We start from the raw sequence: 23,148 nt of genomic DNA on the forward strand, positions 1-23,148 counted from the left end.
TTGTTTGTCAAAACAATTAAAACCCATACACTCTTTCTTAGAAAAGAAAGACTTATCAAACTTGACACATAAAACTTTATTTCAAGAGCTAAAAACTTTATCAACAAGAAGAAAAAGACATAAAATGTCGTAGCCAGCATGGTTTTACACATTTAAGTAACAAACACATTTAAGTGGTTGGGGGCACATTTAAGTAACAAAATGGCTGGCAGTCGGCCATATTGGATCTGATCTCGAAAGAAAATCACTTGCATATGTAAGCCATCATTCATTATCTGTGTGTCAAGTTTGAACAAGATTGGTAAATGCATGTCCGAGAAATGGTTGAGGGCGTGTTCAACATCGGGTTTTTTACAACTAAAATGGAAGCCAGTCGGCCATCTTTGATCGCTAACGAAACAAATGATGGGCATATGTATACTGTCATGTATTGACTTTTTGCCAAGTATGAACAAAATCGGTCCATACATTTCCGAGATATGGCTGTGGACGCACGCACTCACAAACAGACGGTCGAGACCCAATCCATAAGCCCCCGTTTCGGACTAAGTCCAACGGGGGCAAATAACACTTAAGAGTGCATCATTAATCAGTGACAAATCCAAATTTGTATACAAAGTAGAAAAATCAAAAACATCAACAGGTTTAATATTGAGGAATATAATCCTATCTAAGAACTCTAAAGTGGAACTAATACTCCAGAAAGTATTAATACTAGAATTCTATTAAATGCAAAACAATATTTCCTAAATTGCACCCGAACCACCCATAACCCTGAATTAACAATAACTGACAACTGTTTCAAAGTACATTGCCTAGCTTCTGCTATAAACCTAAACTTATATGGGGGTCTTATGAACCTCACGGATCCAGAAAAAGCGGGGAATACATAAATTTATCTCTTTACATGTAAAGGTAAAATTATTACTCAAAACTTCCTGATGCTCAGAAATAATGTCTTGGAAAGGATTTTGACAAGGAACATACATGCTATTTCCTATACCATTAAAGTAACTCTATCAATACTATCTCCATTAATAAAACCTCTACGTAAAACTTTTTACAAACCACCACAAAATTATTAGCTGCTTCATCTGCAGGAGCTATAATATACTTCTCATGCAGATCCTGAATATCCTTATGAACATTAAGATTACTCAATAATTGTTTTGGCCAAGAATGGGAAAACAAGCCTCAACTATTAAAGAACTTAATCCTTTTGTCCAAAATTTCCACAATCCTATCATACCATGTCGGAAAAACATTTACGATAACCCAAACTTTTTACACATTTTATGAACAAAATCAGAAGCAGAATCAACAATGGATTATCAAATACAACATCATGGCTTAGTACTGGTTCCCTATATTTGGCTCTCATTTTCACAAGATCCCTGATATCACTATTACAAATAATATTCAAATCCCCAGTAATCACTTGGATCATACAAAAAAAATGTGAGAGGAGCATGCACAGTCAGTTGCAAAAATATCCTTAAATACATCTATACTAAGTGTTTTAAGAAATTTACCATAATTTAACATCTAAACAGAATGATAACCAAAGTAAAAGTTAGTTAATGGCCTTACCGGAATGAACGATGCGTTGATGTAGTCAGAGCCTTCGACACCAGACCTCGTAGACAGGCAAACACGCCATTGCTCAGCTGTGTGAGGGAGAGAGAAGGGGAGTGGGGAAAGGAGGTAGGAGGAGAAAGAGAGAGGACGAGATAAAGAGCGAGAGAGAGGAGGACAGAGGGAGGTAGAGAAAAGGAACAAATCTTGAGAATATGTTCAGCTCATGCAGTACCCAAAATCGTCATGAAGACATTTGGTTACAATTACAATGATCAACTTTCAGAAGAACAACGGGCAGATGTGGTAGTAATTGGGTAATGTATAAACAAAGGAAGGTAGAGTGCATACTTCAGGCAGGCTGAACAGTTTACGTTTTGTATCCACTGACAAGCCGGATCCGGATCAAAATCTTCACCAAAACTGAAGCAATTTGTTCTTGTCACACACCCAAACTGTCCACCAAGTTTTGTCGAAATCCATCAACCTGTCCACCAAGTCATCTAAAACAAAGTTTTAAAATATCGTACTATATTTCGTTTTTGGTCGAATTTCTCAATGGTGAAGAACCACATGAAAAAATTAAAATACTCTCGTATCCGGGTCTTCAGAAAAATCTAATCGATTCGTCCTTGTCACACATCCAACACGCCCACCATGTTTCGTCCAAATCCAACCATAACTTTTTGAGATATCCTGCTCACAGATAAACAAGCAGATAGAAAACAGGGGTGAAAACATGACTTCCTTCCACCTTCGGTTGTGGAGGTAACAATGTACAGACACCACGTCAGGTCCCAAAGCTGGCCAATTCAGGACTGGTGATAATGCACAGTACATGTTGGTTTTGCCAGCTGTGGCTTTAGTAGTCTCAGAAGAGCTATAAAACACAAGAAAGTGCCCTAGTGGGGCTAGATCAAGGGGGAATTAAAGCAACTCCCACGAAGATCCATCCGTCTTGCGTCCAGCACCAATGTACTGGATTTGAACCTGCCTCTGGCGTTCTTTGTTGAATTCCCTGTTCACACAATGTAGCACAAACTTGCAGCTTAAGCTGTTGGAGTCACTCAGTGAAACGGGAAGGATTTGGAGGCATTGTCTGCATGCAATGCCATTAATAAGTGTTATGTAGACTCCTGTAATCTCCACGGTGGATCGATGCACCGAAGCACCCCATACGCTTGCCCAGCATATCGACCACTTACAAGGCAAACAGACCCAGACTGTCGCACACTCTCCCATTCCACCCCACAACCCCAAGCACTTCAACCACATCTCTCCTGCATATCGCCCTGACTTCCGTTTCTACATTCATTTGCCCATCCCGTCACTTGTGTGTAATGTGCAGCCTTGCCATACAAACTAGATGGTGTTCATAGATAATACTTACCCTGCGCAGTCAACTTGTTGCGAGCCAATTCTTCCGTTTTTGAAAAAAAGAAATTTTTTTGATCCAATATGGCTGCCAGACCACGTGAGCGATGACATCATAAATTTATACTCTCTAATATAATTGTTGCATAGATCACGCTCAATACATTTCAAACTGAGCAGACTAAGCGTTGTCCCTGTCGAATGATGACGTCATAATTATGGCACTAATGACGTCATCGTTAACAACACCTATTCCCCATATGGAGTTCTTTACAATGAGCCATGTTTCAATTTTTTCCATGCAGCAGTTTTGGAGATATAGAGGTGCAACAATTTTCGGTTTTTCCAAGATGGCGCCTATACCACGTGACCTATGACATTATAGTTATCCATAAAAAAATTATACAAGAGGAGCTGCACATAATCTGAAAATTTAGTGTTCATCGAACTAACAGTTGCAGAGGAATTATTTTTTTTCCCACTGATCAGATCAAGCATTGTACTTGTCGAATTATGACGTCATTATGAAGGCAGCGATGACATCATCATTAGCATATCATATTCCCCATGGGGTGTACTTGACAATGAGCAATGTTTCAATTTTTTCCATTAAACGGTTGGGAGATATCGTGTAACGTTTTTCCAAGATGGCGTCCATACCACATGACCTATGATATCACAATTATCAGCAAAAAAATCGACAGGCAGAGGCGCTCCTACGGTAAATTTAATGTCAATCGGACCAACGGTTGCCGAGAAAATGAAATTTTAAAATGCAGACACGCACGTACGGCACACGTACGTAACTGAATGCCTAGCCCTGTTTTTCGCTTCGCGAGCACAGGGTAATAACTTGGTGACAGCAGCAGCCCAAAGCTGGGGTCTGAAATACGCCAGTAAATCAAACAAGAAAAATGACGTTCCTGCAACAAAAGCACAAAAACCCTCCCACTGGATTATATGAAAAATGACGCCGTTTTAAGCCAACAATAAAGATCTCCTAGATGTGCTTAGCCACAGGCGGTTTAGCTCGCACACGTGGTAAGGCATTCAACCCTCACCTGGCCCATAATTGGCGATTCAGATCTTGTTCCACTGAATGTGGGATTTGAATAAGGAGACACACAGCAAGTGATTGCTCCAGACTTTCCTGAAGGCCACTGCTGTGGGATACCTCAATGGACAAAAGGACGTGCTATTTTTTGTATCATATTACACTGAGAATGACAGCACCAGTGAGCACCCTCCACCCTCACAGTGTTTTAAGCAAGAAAAGAACAGACACAATGAATGAATGAACGAAAAGAAATGGAAAACAGGAGGCATAACTTACAAGATCAGTTTTTGTTCTTGAGTCAATGTCCGTCTCTCCCTAGTCGTCAAATGTTTAACAGGAATATTTGTCGCACCATATGCCTGCAAGTATACAGTGATTGAAGAAGCCATCTATAGTGATTGAGGAAGCCATCTACAACAATTGACAAAACCATCTATAGCGATTGAGGAAGCCATCTACAGCGATTGACAAAACCATCTATAGCGATTGAGGAAGCCATCTACAGCGATTGACAAAACCATTTATAGCGATTGAAGAAGCCATCCGCAGTGATTGACAAAACCATCCACAGCGGTTGACGAAGCCATCTGCAGTGATTGAAGAAGCCATCTATAGCGATTGACAAAGCCATCTACAGCGATTGACGAAGCCATCTACAGCGTTTGAAGAAGCTATCTCCAGTGATTAAAAAAGCCATCTACAGTTATTAGTCCCCTACCGGTGTACACCGGAGGGGACTATAGGTATGCACGCCGTCCCTCCGTCAGTCAGTCCGGACTTTTTTTCTAAACGCTTAACGCTAATGATTTCAAACATGGCACATGGTTTCCTCATGATAAGTTACAGGTCAAGTTCGAACTTCACGACGTTTCGATCATTTTTAACAAAGTTATGGCACTTTGAACTTTGGGAATTCTGATAATCCTTAACTCAGTGCCATTTTAAGTTTTAATTTCCTTTAAAAACCAATTCCTCTGCAATAATAGGACCGATTGAGATGAAATTTTTACCATATGATGGACTCGGTGTGTAGAATATTTTAATGGTAATTATGACGTCACAGGTCACGTGGTTCAGCCGCCATATTGTTTTTCGTGAAAACACGAAAACCCCTTTTTCTCTGCAACGGCTGAACAGATTGAGGCCAAACTTTGCAGGCAGAATCGCATACCCATGACGAACAAAAAGTCAACGAGCATGACGTCATGCGTCACATGGTTTCAGAGTTATGACGTTTTTAAGCATGAACCTTTAAAACCGAGCTCCTCCCTCATTTTTGATCCAATCGAGGGGAAGCTTCACAGATCTGTTCAGCACGAAAATGTCCTTTTGCAATTTGCGATAGGGCACGTGGTTTGGCAGATATCGTTAATTAAACGAAAATATTTAAAAAAATGGATATCTCTTGTTTATTTTCAAGTTCTCCTCAAGCCGCACTGCACGTTCTCAGTCTCGTCTCGCGAACGTCAACAGCGCGACACAGCGCGCGCTTTCCGGAGGGGCGGAGCCAAGCCGAGCAACATATATATACACATCGATTATAATTGATCGTGAACCGAAAAATATAATAAATTACTGATGGTTTCAGAGTTATGACGTTTTTAAGCATAAACCTTTAAAACCGAGCCCCTCCCTCATTTTTGATCCAATCGAGGGGAAACTTCACAAATCTGTTCAGCATGTCAGTCTACTAAAATGTCCTTTTTGGAATTTGCGATAGGGCACGTGGTTTGGCAGATATCGTTAAACGAAAATATTTTAAAAATGGATATCTCTTGAATCGCTAGTACCTCAGACCGTGAGTTGGTAATAATTTATATAATTCACACAGTGCAATACGTGCAGGCCACTCCATGGAGTGACCTTGCGGGCTTATCAATGAGGCGAGGCGTGACACACATGTGTCTCAGCATACCTCAGATCAAGTTTGAAAACCAGCATCAGCCGTGCATAAATTTGCATATTCGATCATTTTTGACAAAGTTATGGCACTTTGAACTTTGGTAGGGGACATGTATTGCAGCGCAATACTCAGAATGCTTGTTGAAGAAGCCATCTTCAGTGATTGAACAAGCGTTACGCCTAGGTCCCCCGTCGGTGAAGTGATGTGAGTTGACAAAGTGGAAGACGCAAGGCGGCCATCTTGGATTTTGACGTGGCGACCCAATTTTCAATAGCGTTCTCCCTTATGCGTAGATACACCCACACACCAGATTAGAAGTTAGTAGTTCGTTTATTAGTCCCCTACCGGTGTACACCGGAGGGAACTATAGGTTTGCACGCCGTCCCTCCGTCCGTCAGTCCGTCACGCAAAGAACAGTTTTCCGGACTTTTTTTCTAAACGCTTAATGCTAATGATTTCATACATGGTACATGGTTTCCTCATGATAAGTTACAGATCAAGTTCGAACTGCATGACGTTTTGATCATTTTTGACAAAGTTATGGCACTTTGAACTTTGGGAATTCTGATAATTCTGATGATCCTTAACTCAGTGCCATTTTAAGTTTTAATTTCCTTTAAAAAAGATTTTCTCTGCAATAATAGGACCGATTGAGATCAAATTTTCAGCATATGAGGGATTCGGTCTGAAGAATGTTTTATTGGTAATTATGACGTCACGGGTCACGTGGTTCGGCCGCCATATTGTTTTTCATAAAAACACGAAGACCCCTTTTTCTCTGCAACGGCTGAACAGACTGAGGCCAAACTTTGCAGGCAGAATCGCATGCCCATGTCGAACAAAAAAGTCAGCGAGCATGACGTCATGTGTCACATGGTTTCAGAGTTATGACGTTTTTAAGCCTGAACCTTTAAAACCGAGCTCCTCCGTCATTTTTGATCCAATCGAGGGGAAACTTCACAGATCTGTTCAGCATGTCAATCTACTAAAATGTCCTTTTGGAATTTGTGATAGGGCACGTGGTTTGGCAGATATCGTTAATTAAACAAAAATATATTAAAAAATTGGATATCTCTTGTTTATTCTAGAGTTCTCCTCAGGCCGCACCGGCGCCCTCAGCCTCGTTTGCGAACGTCAAAAGCGCGACACAGTGCGCGCTTTCGGGAGGGGCGGAGCCAAGCCGAGCAACATTTATAATTATGCACATCGATCATTGATCGTGAACCGGAAAATATAATAAATTACTGATATTTAGTGACTCGAAAGGTTCTTTATCAACAACGTATTTTCTCGTGCTTCTGCTGACCTGTCTGCAAGGTGTATAAATCGAAGTCCCGAGTGCGAATCACAGGTGAGCCCGTCCTGAGGTAATTCGCGATTGGGAACGATTCAGAACCTGTGGGTGAATAACCCTTGGTAATTTCCCCAACAGTTTTCCGGACGACAGACTGCCGGTAGGGGACATGTATTGCAGTGCAATACTCAGAATGCTTGTTATTCAAGATATTTCGCTCACAACGTTCAGACATATATATGGTGGTGGCCATCTTGGATTTTGACGTGGCGACCCAATTTTCAATAGCGTTCTTCCTTATGCCTAGATACACCCACACACCAGATTAGAGGTTGGTACTTCGCTTATTAGTCCCCTACCGGTGTACACCGGAGGGGACTATAGGTTTGCACTCCGTCCCTCCGTCTGTCAGTCTGTCCGTCCATCCGTCCGTCACGCAAAGAACAGTTTTCCGGACTTTTTTTTTCTAAACTCTTCATGCTAATGATTTCAAACTTGGTACATGGTTTCCTTATGATAAGTTACAGATCAAGTTCCAACTTCACGACGTTTTGATCATTTTTGACAAAGTTATGGCACTTTGAACTTTGGTAATTTCCCCAACAGTTTTCCGGACGACAGACTGCCGGTAGGGGACATGTATTGCAGGGCAATACTCAGAATGCTTGTTTTGCAAGATATTCCGCTCACAAGGTTCAGACGTACATGGTGGCGGCCATCTTGGATTTTGACATGGCGACCCAATTTTCAATAGCGTTCTTCCTTATGCGTAGATACACCCACACACCAGATTAGAAGTTAGCAGTTTGTTTATTAGTCCCCGACCTGTGGACACCGGAGGGGACGACAGGTTTGCACTCCGTCCCTCCGTCCGTCAGTCCGTCACGCAAAGAACAGTTTTCCGGACTTTCTTTCTAAACGCTTAACGTTAATGATTTCAAACTTGGCACATGGTTTCCTCCTGGTACGTTACAGGACAAGTTCGAACTTCAAGACGTTTCGATCATTTTTGACAAAGTTATGGCACTTTGAACTTTGGGAATTCTGATAATTCTGATGATCCTTAACTCAGTGCCATTTATGTTTTAATTTCCTTTAAAAAAGATTTTCTCTCCAATAATTGGACCGATTGAGATCAAATTTTTACCGTAGGGGGGACTCGGTCTGTAGAATATTTTAATGGTAATTATGACGTCATAGGTCACGTGGTTCGGCCGCCATATTGTTTTTCGTGAAAACACGAAAACCCCTTTTTCTCTGCAACGGCTGAACAGATCGAGGCCAAACTTTGCAGGCAGAATCGCATGCCCATGTCGAACAAAAAAGTCAACGAGCATGACGTCATGTGTCACATGGTTTCAGAGTTATGACGTTTTTAAGCATGAACCTTTAAAACCGAGCTCCTCCGTCATTTTTGATCCAATCGAGGGGAAACTTCACAGATCTGTTCAGCATGTCAATCTACTAAAATGACCTTTTGGAATATTGCGATAGGGCACGTGGTTTGGCAGATATCGTTAATTAAACGAAAATATTTTTAAAAATTGGATATCTCTTGTTTATTCTAGAGTTATCCTCAAGCCGCACCGCGCGCCCTCAGCCTCGTCTGTGCACGTCAAAAGCGCGACACAGCGCGTGCTTTCGGGAGGGGAGGAGCCAAGCCAAGCAACATTTATGGACACATCGATCATTGATCGTGAACCGGAAAATATAATAAATTACTGATATTTAGCGACTCGAAAGGTTCTTCATCAACAACTTATTTTCTCGTGCTTCTGCTGACCTGTCTGCAAGGTGGATAAATCGAAGTCCCGAGTGCGAATCACAGGTGAGCCCATCCTGAGGTAATTAGCGATTGGGAATGATTCAGAAACTGTGGGTAAATAACCCTTGGTAATTTCCCCAACAGTTTTCCGGACGACAGACTGCCGGTAGGGGACATGTATTGCAGCGCAATACTCAGAATGGTTGTTTTTCCAAGATATTCCGCTCACAAGGTTCAGACATACATGGCGTCAGACATACATGGTGTCGGCCATCTTGGATTTTGACATGGGTTGCACCCACACACCAAATTAGAATTCGGTCCTTCGCTTACGCACGCACGCACGCACACATGGACGGAGGGGAAAACCATAGTCCCTCTTTCGCTCCGCGGTGCGACGGGGGACAATAAGCCATCTACAGGGATTGAAGAAGCCGTCTGCAGCGATTGAAGAGGCCATCTATAGTGATTGAAGAAGACATATATAGCGATTGACAAAACCATCTATGGCGATTCAGTAAGCCATCTACAGCAATTGACGAAGCCATCTATGGCGATTGAAGAAGCCATCTACAGTTATTGAAGAAGTCATCTTCAGTGATTGAATAAGCCATCTACATCGATTGAAGAAGCCATCTACAGCGATTGAAGAAGCCATCTACAGCGATTGAATGATTTGCTCACTTTAGTAAACAAATTAGTGAGAAGTTATCTCACTTTCATGAGTGCAACACCGAGAACATTTCTTTTTCTGGTGTTTGGCTTCGGTTTGGATTAAACACTCCGTATGCAGAATATGATCAGTGCTTTAAAAAACAAAATCATATTTGTTATCGTGTAAGGGAGGTGTATTTGATCTCCCTTTAAGGTTGTAGTCGTGTTGGTAGCAGATTAGCAGGTACTATGGGACTTTCTAAATGATGTATTCCACTCAGAATGCTCGGCGGCCATGCGAACAAACCACAGGAAACGGTGGTGTTCAGGGCATCATGAAGTATATCGTGTGTGGAAGATATGGATTGTTCTTTAAAATGGCTGACAAAGTTTCAAAAAGAAGCTGAAAATACTTGGGAAAGTACCTGAGAGAAAGGTATGGAATGTCTCTTCACAATGGATGACTTGGAGAACTTTCTCAGCTCACCGAACAGGCAGCTGCTCAGACTGCAAACTCCCGACCACGTGGGCCGATGCAAGGCCCAAGTGCACGGGCGTATGCTACACAAACCCCCGACGAATCTCCACCAGTGAATGGACTGTGTATCAGGAATAGGTGGGAAGGTGTGCAGGTGAGGACGTTGAAGTGACAAGAGATTCGGAGGATGGAGCCAATACTGTTGTGTTTCTTGTTGCGGGCAACGTATGATGTGCTTTCATCAACAGCAAACTTTAGGATGTGGGGGTTGATTCAGGAGAGCTGCTCTTGGTGTGGAGGTATGGGAATTATGCAGTATGCACTGGGTGCATGCTCAGTAGCATTGGCAGCAGGAAGATACAGATGGCAGCACGATCAAGTGCTGGAAGTGGTAGTGGAGATGGTGCAACAAGAGTTGATGAGATTGAGAAAGAGAGGGGAGTGGAGAAGAATGAGGAGGCCCCTGAGAGAGAGATGTTGTTTTTTTAAAAATGGCTAAGTGGTAAGAGGAAGGAGGAGGAGGAGGACGAAGGCAAGAGGTCTGTCAAATGCTCGTGATTTGCAGGTGTTGGCAGACCTAAAGCCGAAAATGGTATACCCGGAGGAGATCTACATGACAAGGTTGCAGCCTGACCTCGCCATCTGGTCAGGTACAACAAGGCAGGACATCTTGGGAGAACTGTCAGTACCTTGGGAAGAGAACATGGAGGAGGTGCATGAAAGGAAGAGAGGAAAGTACAGTGAGCTGGTAGTGGAGTGTCGGGAGAAGGATTGGCGAGTTTCTTGTCAGCTATTTGAGGTGGGGTGTCGAGGATATATTGGCAATTCATTTTATGCATTTCTTGCTCGACTTGGAGTGTGTGGGACAGAAAGAAGCAGAATGTGTTTGAGAGAGTGGCCGAGGCTGCCTTGAAAGGCTCACTTTGGATTTGCAGGAAGTTATGGGGACTGTTCGAATGGTGTAGGTGGTGGTTGAGCATGTGGTGTTTCTTTCAACCCCAAAGGAGTAGCGACTGAGTGTGGAAGAGAAATGGAGATATGTGCATATGGTTGTTGTTTTTAACAGTGCATGTTATGAGGCCAGTTGGTTGGTTGTGTGTGTGTGTGTGTGTATGTGTGTGTGTGTGTGCATGTGTGTGTGTGCACGTGTGTGCATGTGTGTGCGTGCACATGTATGTGTGTGTGCACGTGTGTGTGTGTGTGTGTGTGTGTGTGTGTGTGTGTGTGTGTGTGTAGCCTATTTGCTAATTGAAGTATGGATGTCTGTACGAGCCACACTGATCTCATTTCCACACCTCCACCCTTAGTGAATTGAAGCTGATAAACTGTTCGATTGAATTAATGTGGTGTTAATGTAGCACAGGCTTGATGGGTCAAATGGACTCTTCCTGCCTCAAAGTTCCTTCCATATCCTTTTTAATTTTGGCTAACTTTCATAAACAAATTAATGAGAACATTAGTTCACTTTAGTAATGAAAATAGCAAGGTTAGTTCGTTTTAGTAATCAAAATAGTGAGGTACATTCATTTTAGTAATCAAAATAGTGAGGTTAGTTCATTTTAGTAATAAAAATAGTGAGATTAGTTCATTTTTGTAATAAAAATAGTGAGGTTAGTTCATTTTAGTTTTCAAAATAGTGAGGTTAGTTCATTTTAGTAATCAAAATAGTGAGGTTAGTTCATTAGTAATCAAAATAGTGAGGTTAGTTCATTTTAGTAATCAAAATAGTGAGGTACATTCATTTTAGTAATCAAAATAGTGAGGTTAGTTCATTTTAGTAATCAAAATAGTGAGGTTAGTTCATTAGTAATCAAAATAGTGAGATTAGTTCATTTTAGTTATCAAAATACTGAGGTTAGTTCATTTTAGTAATAAAAATAGTGAGGTTAGTTCATTTTAGTAATCAAAATAGTGAGGTTAGTTCATTTTAGTAATCAAAATAGTGAGGTTAGTTCATTTTAGTAATAAAAATAGTGAGATTAGTTCATTTTTGTAATAAAAATAGTGAGGTTAGTTCATTTTAGTTTTCAAAAGTGAGGTTAGTTCATTTTAGTAATCAAAATAGTGAGGTTAGTTCATTAGTAATCAAAATAGTGAGGTTAGTTCATTTTAGTAATCAAAATAGTGAGGTACATTCATTTTAGTAATCAAAATAGTGAGGTTAGTTCATTTTAGTAATCAAAATAGTGAGGTTAGTTCATTAGTAATCAAAATAGTGAGATTAGTTCATTTTAGTTATCAAAATACTGAGGTTAGTTCATTTTAGTAATAAAAATAGTGAGGTTAGTTCATCTATCTATAATTCCATTAATCTCTGTGTGTATGTGTGTATGTGTGTTTGTATGTGTGTATGTGTGTATGTTTGTCTGTGACCGCTGTTTCTCGACAACTACCGGTCCGATATACTTGAAACTTGCCAGGTATATTGCTGGGGACCCGAGGATGTGCCTTTTCAAGGTTTGAAATTAATCGGACAAGTAGTTACCGAGCTATGGCGATTTCTTTACCAAACACCGCAAGCCGTTCGCTTTGGACCAAACCATTTCATGTAAATAGAGGGGGGGGTTCTGTGGTCGTTGCGAATGGACCAAACCATTCATGTAAATAGAGGGGGGGGGGTTCTGTGGTCGTTACTGCCACGTGGTTTCAAAGTTTTTTTTTGTTGTTGTTGTTTGCACGCATGTTTTTTTGCACCCACGTACGGGCACGCCCTAGGATGTTTACACACACACACCCCTACACAAATTTTTTTTTTTTTTTTTTTTTGGCAAGGAACGGGCACCCACGTACGGGCACGTCCTAGCTTATATATAGTACGGGCATGCCCTAGTCTATCTATAATTCCACTAATCTCTGTGTGTATGTTTGTTTGTATGTTTGTATGTCTGTGACCGCTGTTTCTCGACAACTACCGGTCCGATATACTTTAAACTTGCCAGGTATATTGCTGGGGACCCGAGGATGTGCCTTTTCAAGGTTTGAAATTAATCGGACAAGTAGTTACCGAGCTATGTCCAAAAACGATTCAACCAATCAGAGAGCAGCGAGCTATCACGTGTGCCGAACGTGGCGAACAGACTCTGCCTCGGACGGCACATTTGAGAGCGTATTCATTTATTTCACGTTGGCAAACTATGTTGGCGTTAAACGATGTTTTAAAACTAATTAAAACGACTTTGCGATTCATCGTAACTGCGATTCGTAACTGCCGTTCGCTTTGGCTTTGCGAATGGACCAAACCATTTCATGTAAATCGAGGGGGGGGATTGTCACCGTACTCGCAAGCCGTTCGCTTTGGACCAAACCATTTCATGTAAATAGAGGGGGGGGATATAATTTTAGATATAGATATAGTACGGGCATGCCCTAGTTTTAGTAATCAAAATAGTGAGATTAGTTCATTTTAGTAATAAAAATAGTGAGATTAGTTCATTTTTGTAATAAAAATAGTGAGGTTAGTTCATTTTAGTTTTCAAAATAGTGAGATTAGTTCATTTTAGTAATCAAAATAGTGAGGTTAGTTCATTAGTAATCAAAATAGTGAGATTAGTTCATTTTAGTAATCAAAATAGTGAGGTACATTCATTTTAGTAATCAAAATAGTGAGGTTAGTTCATTTTAGTAATAAAAATAGTGAGATTAGTTCATTTTAGTAATAAAAATAGTGAGGTTAGTTCATTTTAGTTATCAAAATACTGAGGTTAGTTCATTTTAGTAATAAAAATAGTGAGGTTAGTTCATTTTAGTAATCAAAATAGTGAGGTTAGTTCATTAGTAATCAAAATAGTGAGGTTAGTTCATTTTAGTAATGAAAATAGTGAGGTACATTCATTTTAGTAATCAAAATAGTGAGGTTAGTTCATTTTAGTTATCAAAATAGTGAGGTTAGTTCATTTTAGTTATCAAAATAGTGAGGTTAGTTCATTTTAGTAATCAAAATAGTGAGGTTAGTTCATTTTAGGAATCAAAATAGTGAGGTTAGTTCATTTTAGGAATCAAAATAGTGAGGTTAGTTCATTTTGTAATCAAATTAAAGAGCTTAGTTCATTTTAGAAATCAAAATAGTGAGGTTAGTTCATTAGTAATAAAAATAGTGAGGTTAGTTCATTTTAGGAATCAAAATAGTGAGGTTAGTTCATTAGTAATAAAAATAGTGAGGTTAGTTCAATCTAGTAATCAAATTAAAGATGTTAGTTCATTTTAGGAATCAAAATAGTGAGGTTAGTTCATTAGTAATAAAAATAGTGAGGTTAGTTCATTTTAGGAATCAAAATAGTGAGGTTAGTTCATTAGTAATAAAAATAGTGAGGTTAGTTCAATCTAGTAATCAAATTAAAGATGTTAGTTCATTTTAGGAATCAAAATAGTGAGGTTAGTTCATTTTAGGAATCAAAATAGTGAGGTTAGTTCAGTAGTAATAAAAATAGTGAGGTTAGTTCATTTTAGGAATCAAAATAGTGAGGTTAGTTCATTTTAGTGATCAAAATAATGAGGTTAGTTCAATCTAGTAATCAAATTAAAAATGTTAGTTCATTTTAGGAATCAAAATAGTGAGGTTAGTTCATTTTAGGAATCAAAATAGTGAGGTTAGTTCAGTAGTAATAAAAATAGTGAGGTTAGTTCATTTTAGGAATCAAAATAGTGAGGTTAGTTCATTTTAGTGATCAAAATAATGAGGTTAGTTCAATCTAGTAATCAAATTAAAGATGTTAGTTCATTTTAGGAATCAAAATAGTGAGGTTAGTTCATTTTAGGAATCAAAATAGTGAGGTTAGTTCAGTAGTAATAAAAATAGTGAGGTTAGTTCATTTTAGGAATCAAAATAGTGAGGTTAGTTCACTTTAGTGATCAAAATAATGAGGTTAGTTCAATCTAGTAATCAAATTAAAGATGTTAGTTCATTTTAGGAATCAAAATAGTGAGGTTAGTTCATTTTAGGAATCAAAATAGTGAGGTTAGTTCATTTTAGTAATCAAATGAACAAGGTTACCTCACTTTAGTAATCAAATTAACGAGGTTTGTCGATTTAAATAATCAAAATAGTGAGGTTAGTTCACTTTAGAAATGAAATTAACGAGCACAGCTCACTTTAGTAATTAAATTAACGAGGCTGGTTAATTTTATTAATCAAATTAATGAGACGGTTTAACTCACTTTAGAAAATAAGTTAGTGAGAAAGATGATAAATTATAACAATTCCACAATTCTTAATCCAGGGCTGGCAGGGCAATCTAGGCCCAAGTGGTATGTGTAAATAAGTTAGCGAGAAAGATGATAAATTATAACAATTCCACAATTCTTAAACTGGGGCTGGCAGGGCAATCTAGGCCCAAGTGGTATGTGCCCTTGCTTTAGGCGTGTCTAGCATGGGTTCAAATCCCGACCAAGCTATAAACTGTCATCCTGGTGTTTCACAGTCAATGCAATACATTGTTACGGACACGACTTAGATGTTATGATGGGCCGAGTGGAATGGCCGCCGTGTTCGCACAAGTTACCCGATTATACTCGAACGTTGGCCGAGTCGCGCTACGCTAGATCAATGAAGGAAAGGACACAACGGCTAGGTTAAATGACACGACACCAGGGGTACAGTTCTCAAGGCCTCCGGAGGAGGTTATATTAGTTCGGAACGTTTAGATTACAGGGATGAGAGAGACAGCATAGAAAGATAGGCACTTAATTACGGTCTTAATAGTAACCCCGACAGACGACAGATAAACGGGACAAAACTGACTCACACGGGGATTGATGGCAAGGAAGGCAGGTAGGCGATGGCTCAAGGTGCACTCTTGGCTCAGGGACAGGATACAGTACGGTCCAGTAGATGCAGGGAGGTGTCACAGCGCTCGGAGGTCGCGACTGGTTCTTCTTCGTGGCTGAGGCGCATCTCACGTCACGTCCGGTAAGTGGCTGCGTATATCCGGCGGGGAGTGACACGCCCTCGGCTCGTTAGCTCCACCCCAGATGGAATCGGCCCGTTGCTTCTTATTGGGTGCGGGGGTTACCAGGCTCCGCCCTTGACGAGGAGCTGACAGCCAGCCCCTTCGTGGTAACCCCGTGGGCGCACATGGCAATGGCGGCTAACCAAGCCGGTGGGAGGACGCACACTCCCCGCACCGCGAACGCGCCGCCCCCGCTGTGGTTGTAGTTGTTGTTGTTGTTATTGTTTCATGGGGAAGATGGGAGGAGGTATGGGGAGGTCCTAAACTCACTACTGGTGCCATACAATCACATTCTGGTGCAACGAAGAGTCAGAATTAATGGAAACGAGTCCTTAACTGACATAGACTAAGAATAACTAGCAAGAGGTCCTATAGTTGTCCACGTGAGATGCGGTGGACCTGGGCACGACATTTAATGGGGGAAAAAGGGGAAGGTCGGTTCTACAGAGTGTTGTTTACAGACAATGGGACTAGGGAATGGGGGATTGGGGATAGTTGGGGAGTATTGGGGAAATAGGGGAATATTTACAAGCGGATATGGAGGCCAAATCCCATATCCGCAACATTGCACCCTTCTCTACCCTTGGGGCGTCCCGACCCGATAAATTTTTACCTATTTTAGTGTGGCACTCAGATGTAGTTCCCTCTACTATTAACTCTACCCTGAGTGCGACAGTTTTACAGATATTCACAAATGAGTAAATATGTCCCCCTGCGACGTTGCACCCTTCTCCTCACAGAAACACACCCACAGGATAACCGAATCGCGGAAAGAATTCGCAAACTAAACATACAGCCGGTAGGGAGCATTATTTACAAGACTACGCTGATATTTACACTACGATCCAGGACCTGTTTTTGGAGGAACACATGCAGATGTTATGCATAGAGAGAGCACGCATGCCAGCATCGATACACCAACCCACGAGTGCTCTGTGGCCTTACGGCCTTTAATAATGTGCAGAGCACCCCTTCCAAGCACCAAAAGCACCACCCCAAGCACCAATCGGTGCAGTCACCATTGTTCATTAAAATAAAAACAACAACCCCTAACCCTGCAGGTGTCTCTTGCTCTTCGTGTGGTGCACTTGGCCTTCTTGCTTCCCTAGAAATAAAGAAAGGGGCCAACCGCGTCCATTTCTTTATTGTGGCCGTCAAGGGGGCCAACTATTAGTGGTTCACCTGTTTGGCATAGGTGCCACGTTGACCCAGAGGTCCATCAATGGGTGGTGCTTGGCCGCAAAAGAACTGCGGTCCATGGTGGGCGGCCACAAACATTGCGGTCCATATGGTGTATCGATCCAGGCAGCAAGCAGCGAAAGTGCAGGCCCACAACTGCGGAGCCAGCACCTCTCTCTCCTCTCTCTCTGCCCCAAAGCCAGATCCTCGGAGGTGGGAGACAAAAGAAGCAGACAAGTGAGTAAGGTGGTAAGGGCGCAAAAGTGCACGCAATGTAAGGTAATGCACACTGGGGGCACATGGGAACCAGGTGAGACAGGTACGTTCCTACCGTACGCCCCCCCCCCCCCACCAGGTAACCTACATGGCCCCTCCCTTACCCCTTACTGTATCCACAAAACACAACACTACCCATAAACATCTACTTTACAAATCAACAAACGTCCCTACTGTCTTCCCCGTTCCTCCCATAAACCAAATTCGTCTTCTCTCCCTCCTAACCAATCAAATTTGCCATTTTCAACTCTCATCAAAATTTGCCATCTCCAACTCAACATCATAATTTGCCATCACCAATTCATCATCAGTCCCTCCTAAGTAGGGAGAGATGGAATCACCCCAATGTCTCATCCACGTCGTGATGCGTCTCACAAATCCAACAGCAGTCCTTACTTCCTGCAACACAAAACAAAGAAAACACAGGTGTGGAGTCATCATCATCACCACAGGTAAGTGGCTGCGTATGGTGCGACAGGTTCATCAATCCTAACTATTTCCTAAATGACTTTAACAACTTTACATTACCCGGGGTCTTTCTCCTGCCAAACCATTGGCCCTCTTACACTATGGGTTCTAAAAACCAATTCCCATTGACCAAACTGTGGTGCTTTTCAATTTGGGGTCTCACTCCCCCGATTCATCTCCCGGTGCCCTCGCACAATTTCTGGGCTGTGGCGTGTACCTCTCCCAGCGGGTCTACCCACCTGCACACCTCCACCACTGCAGTTGCCTCCGAGCTTACCTGCTCCTTACCCTAACCTAACTACCTGGGGAAGGCCCTCTGGCGCTCTCCCCACTCGGTGCCCTCTCTGGCACTGGGCTACCCGGGTCCGTCCTCCGGATCCTCGGGCCCCACTGACACTAACGGCTCCCAGAGCCCACCTGCGGCCTCACCTGGCCGACATCCTCACAGTGGTGGAGTGCCCAACCAACTACACACACTAACAGGCTACACGCCCAGCCATTTCCACAACACTAATGCACCCATCCGCAATACCATTCTGCAACCGCACCACAGATGCCAATATCCAACCACAATTTACCTGTACCCTCTACCTAACACTTACACTACCCGCCCCGGGTATCCGTGATGGGGGTCCACTCTTCCCCCATTCACACCTTCGCACCATGCACACCACTCCGTACCACTTACTCCAACTCTCTCCACACACCTGTACTTGCACACCTGTGCTCTCACACCGGGTGCCACCTGCACCCTTCTCTCCCCAAGCGCATTCGCGCTGATCCACAACACTTACTACTCATACACTGCTCCACACACCTGTCCAGTTGCACACCTGTGCAATCACACCTGTTCAATCCTCACACACACGGCATCATCTCATCTAACTACTCCCCTCTGAAACTTGCGCTTCCCAGTCGTCCCTTTAAACTATTGCGCTCCCTCGTCATTATCATCCATACTAATCTACCTGCGTCCCCACTACAGGTATCAGTCACTAACTAAACTTAACGTCACCTAATGTCATCTTCGCTAGATCCCTACACACAATATAACCTAACCCACCCGGGCTAGTTTTCACTGCCATACACCCCATAAACTATTGCGCATTTGCCCCACTTTTGTGAGGGATGACAGAGTTGCCATCCCACCACATCGGGCATCTCCCACTACCAATTTTGCACATCAAATTTCAACAAATCAAAAATTTGCCAATCACTGCCCATCATCTGCCAATCATTACTGCCAATCCTTTGCCAATCATCAAATTTTGTTTTCCTCTAATTTTGGGTCCAAAACACTAGCCTCATCACCCAGTCTACTCACTAATGCCTCTCGGTGCGCCAATTCCTGTCCAAAGCCCGGCTTCGTAAAGCCGAGCAATGAATGCGGGTTGTTTGGTGCCAGCGGCTGGATACGTCCCGCATTCGGTGCAGGGAAGGAGGTTTACCCGGGCCGAGATCCCACGCACCATCTCGGCGTGGAGCCATCCAATGTCCCGATCTCGACCTGCCGGCACGTCTCAACAAAACGTGGTCGCCATGACGACCCTTCCTATCCAGCCGCCCGCTCCGCCTAGTGGAGCACGGACGCGGCCGTTCAAAGCGAGGCCCGGCACGCACCGAGGGCCCGATTCGGCTAAAAGTCGACCTAACCGCTGCTCCGTTTAACGTCGATGCTTCACCTGCATGCTTACACCCCACAGCCCGTTCCTTGCTCACACATCCAGCCGTTTCCATGCTCCTCGTACCTTTCCTTACACACCCAGGTACCCTCATTCCACTCACAGCCTTGGTCACACACCTGACCACCGAACACTTTGGCACACATTCGTTGGTCGCACACCTCACCAACACACCTCTTCGCGCCCCCTCCTAGGTCACCTCCTCTGTGACAATCACAGGTGTGCTCTCATTCGCACACCCAACCACGTGCCTCACCACCAACTCCAGCGTGCATTCCCACTCACGCTCTACCATTCCAGGTGTGCATCCTTCCATCCCAGGTGTACATCCTCGCTCACCTGTCACAACCAACTCACGCTCCTTGTCACCCTCACTACTCTCACCCTTACTCTTGACAGCGCACTCTTTCCTCATGCACCTGTCCGTTACACACCTTCCTCGCGCACACTCTTGCGCACACTCTCCCGTCACACCCTCTGTAACACTCACCACACCGCGCTTCCATGTGCTCCCTCGCACACGCGCTACGACCGACTCACTCTCGCCAGCACCCTCACTCCTTGGCACGCGCTTTTTCCTCACACACCCCAGAGTCGGACTTTCTCGCACACCTCCTTTTTCGCACACCAGACCTGTCGCACACTTCACCAACGGCCTCTCACGAACACCCGGGTCTATCTCGACCCCCAAGCTTCTTAAATCCCCTGGCGCATCATACGCACGACCATATTGGTCACCACTTACACCGGGTCCTCTTCCTCTTCGCTTTTCCTCCATCACCTGCGAATCCCTCATCCGGTTAATGAGCACATCATCACGATCCAAACACAGACTTTGGACCAATTCTTTTATCTCCTCTTTTATCTCTTTCTTATCCCCTCTCCGTCGCTTCTTAATTTCGCTCACCCCTTCTTCCACTTCTTCTAATTTCTGCTTCACCTCCTTTATTCCCCGGTACGTCTCCTCAAGCTCGTCCTCCAAGGCTACCTTGACCGTTTCCATGTGCGTCCTCACCTGCCGGTCCTTCGTCTCCATTACCTCTACCACCTCGTCCAACCTCGCTGTCAGTCCCTCACGTACCATCTGACATTCCCTCTTCGTCGCTACCAAGTCATCTTTTAGTTCTTTCTGTGTCGCCTTTAACCCTCCTAATACCGCAGTGTTCCTTTGAACCTGCTCCGTTAGTCCTTTTTGTCCCTCCGTCAGCTGTTCCACCTCCTGCGTCAGGTCCTCTATGCCCCCTTGTAACTTTACAGTCCCCTTTCTCACCTCCTTCTCCATGTGCTCTTTACAGTGCCTCACCTCCTCGCGCACTCCTCCGACCTCCTCACTCACACCTCTTCTGATCTCCTCTCCCATCACTTGCATCTCCTGCCCAGATGCCACCCTCATCTGCTCCATTTCCTCCCTGTGAGCATCCAGTTTGGTTTCTACCCCCATTCTGACCCCTCTATCTGCTGCCCCATTTGTTTAACTTCCCTTTCCGCTTGGTCCCTCATGTCCCTCAATTTGCCTTCCATACTATTTTCTAACCCCTCTAAATTATTGTCTAATTTCCCAAATTTCTTGTCTAACTCCTCAAAATTATTGTCTAACTTCCCAAATTTCTTGTCTAACCCCTCACCGGTACCCCTCGCTTCGTCCCTCATTGCCCCCATTTGGCCCTCTAATCGCTCACTATCAGCCCTCATTCCCACAATTTGGTTTCCCAACCGCTCACCCAATCGCTCAATTTGGCTCCCCATACTCATCTGTACAGCTGCCTGTAGCTGCGCAATGAGGGCCTGCATGTCAATCGGCTGCATGTTAAAGCCCGTTGATACAGCGGGCTCGGCTACCGCGCGCTCTTGCGAGGCGCCATTTTGCGCGCCCGCAACGTCGTTGAACGACGCTATTTTGTGCGTCTGCTACCCTCACTGCTTCGCTCTCCTCATGTCCCTCAATTTGGTCCTGGATCGACCCTGCCTCACTCTCCTCTACCGGACCCCAGCCGACTTGGTCTACCATAGCGCGACTTTCAAAATTCGGGTTTTTATATTTTGTAAAACACAATCAAATTTCGCCGTTATAATTTCGAGCGCGTAAAACGCGCTCCGGATCGAATCTCACTCCTCGACACCAATTGTTACCCTAATGGTACAATTGGTGTTCCAAAATTTGGGCTAAATGAATTTAGTCCCAGGTCCGAATCCGACACTCCTGACACCAATAGTTACGGACACGACTTAGATGTTATGATGGGCCGAGCGGAATGGCCGCCGTGTTCGCACAAGTTACCCGATTATACTCGAACGTTGGCCGAGTCGCGCTACGCTAGATCAATGAAGGAAAGGACACAACGGCTAGGTTAAATGACACGACACCAGGGGTACAGTTCTCAAGGCCTCCGGAGGAGGTTATATTAGTTCGGAACGTTTAGATTACAGGGATGAGAGAGACAGCATAGAAAGATAGGCACTTAATTACGGTCTTAATAGTAACCCCGACAGACGACAGATAAACGGGACAAAACTGACTCACACGGGGATTGATGGCAAGGAAGGCAGGTAGGCGATGGCTCAAGGTGCACTCTTGGCTCAGGGACAGGATACAGTACGGTCCAGTAGATGCAGGGAGGTGTCACAGCGCTCGGAGGTCGCGACTGGTTCTTCTTCGTGGCTGAGGCGCATCTCACGTCACGTCCGGTAAGTGGCTGCGTATATCCGGCGGGGAGTGACACGCCCTCGGCTCGTTAGCTCCGCCCCAGATGGAATCGGCCCGTTGCTTCTTATTGGGTGCGGGGGTTACCAGGCTCCGCCCTTGACGAGGAGCTGACAGCCAGCCCCTTCGTGGTAACCCCGTGGGCGCACATGGCAATGGCGGCTAACCAAGCCGGTGGGAGGACGCACACTCCCCGCACCGCGGCCGCGCCGCCCCCGCTGTGGTTGTAGTTGTTGTTGTTGTTATTGTTTCATGGGGAAGATGGGAGGAGGTATGGGGAGGTCCTAAACTCACTACTGGTGCCATACAATCACATTCTGGTGCAACGAAGAGTCAGAATTAATGGAAACGAGTCCTTAACTGACATAGACTAAGAATAACTAGCAAGAGGTCCTATAGTTGTCTACGTGAGATGCGGTGGACCTGGGCACGACATTTAATGGGGGAAAAAGGGGAAGGTCGGTTCTACAGAGTGTTGTTTACAGACAATGGGACTAGGGAATGGGGGATTGGGGATAGTTGGGGAGTATTGGGGAAATAGGGGAATATTTACAAGCGGATATGGAGGCCAAATCCCATATCCGCAACAACATCAATGTGTGCGTCGGCCATCCCATGGATGTTTAACCAGAGGACCCCCGTCTACCAGGACCGTTGTCAGTAATTGTGTAAGATCCATGGAGTCTTTCGGGTAGGGTAGATGCATTATCACCGTCACCATGAGGAAATTGTAAATTGCAGCACTTCACCTGAAAACAAGTGGAGTGACGGCACATATTTGGTACTAACCCTTCTAT

The 23,148-nt window shown here is 43.9% G+C and overlaps 1 protein-coding gene across 1 annotated transcript in view; it reads right to left on the reverse strand.

The window, feature by feature from the left end:
- Window positions 1-23,148, reverse strand: part of LOC137426001 (receptor-type tyrosine-protein phosphatase gamma) — a 383,032-nt gene that overhangs the window by 44,006 nt on the left and 315,878 nt on the right. The window contains exon 12 of the mRNA XM_078776830.1: window positions 1,591-1,667. Coding sequence (XP_078632956.1) covers window positions 1,591-1,667 — 77 coding nt within the window. The remainder of the gene's footprint in view (window positions 1-1,590; window positions 1,668-23,148) is intronic.

Source organism: Myxine glutinosa, chromosome 4 (genome assembly GCF_964187855.1).
Source record: "Myxine glutinosa chromosome 4, kmMyxGlut1.1, whole genome shotgun sequence".
Taxonomy (NCBI): domain Eukaryota; kingdom Metazoa; phylum Chordata; class Myxini; order Myxiniformes; family Myxinidae; genus Myxine; species Myxine glutinosa.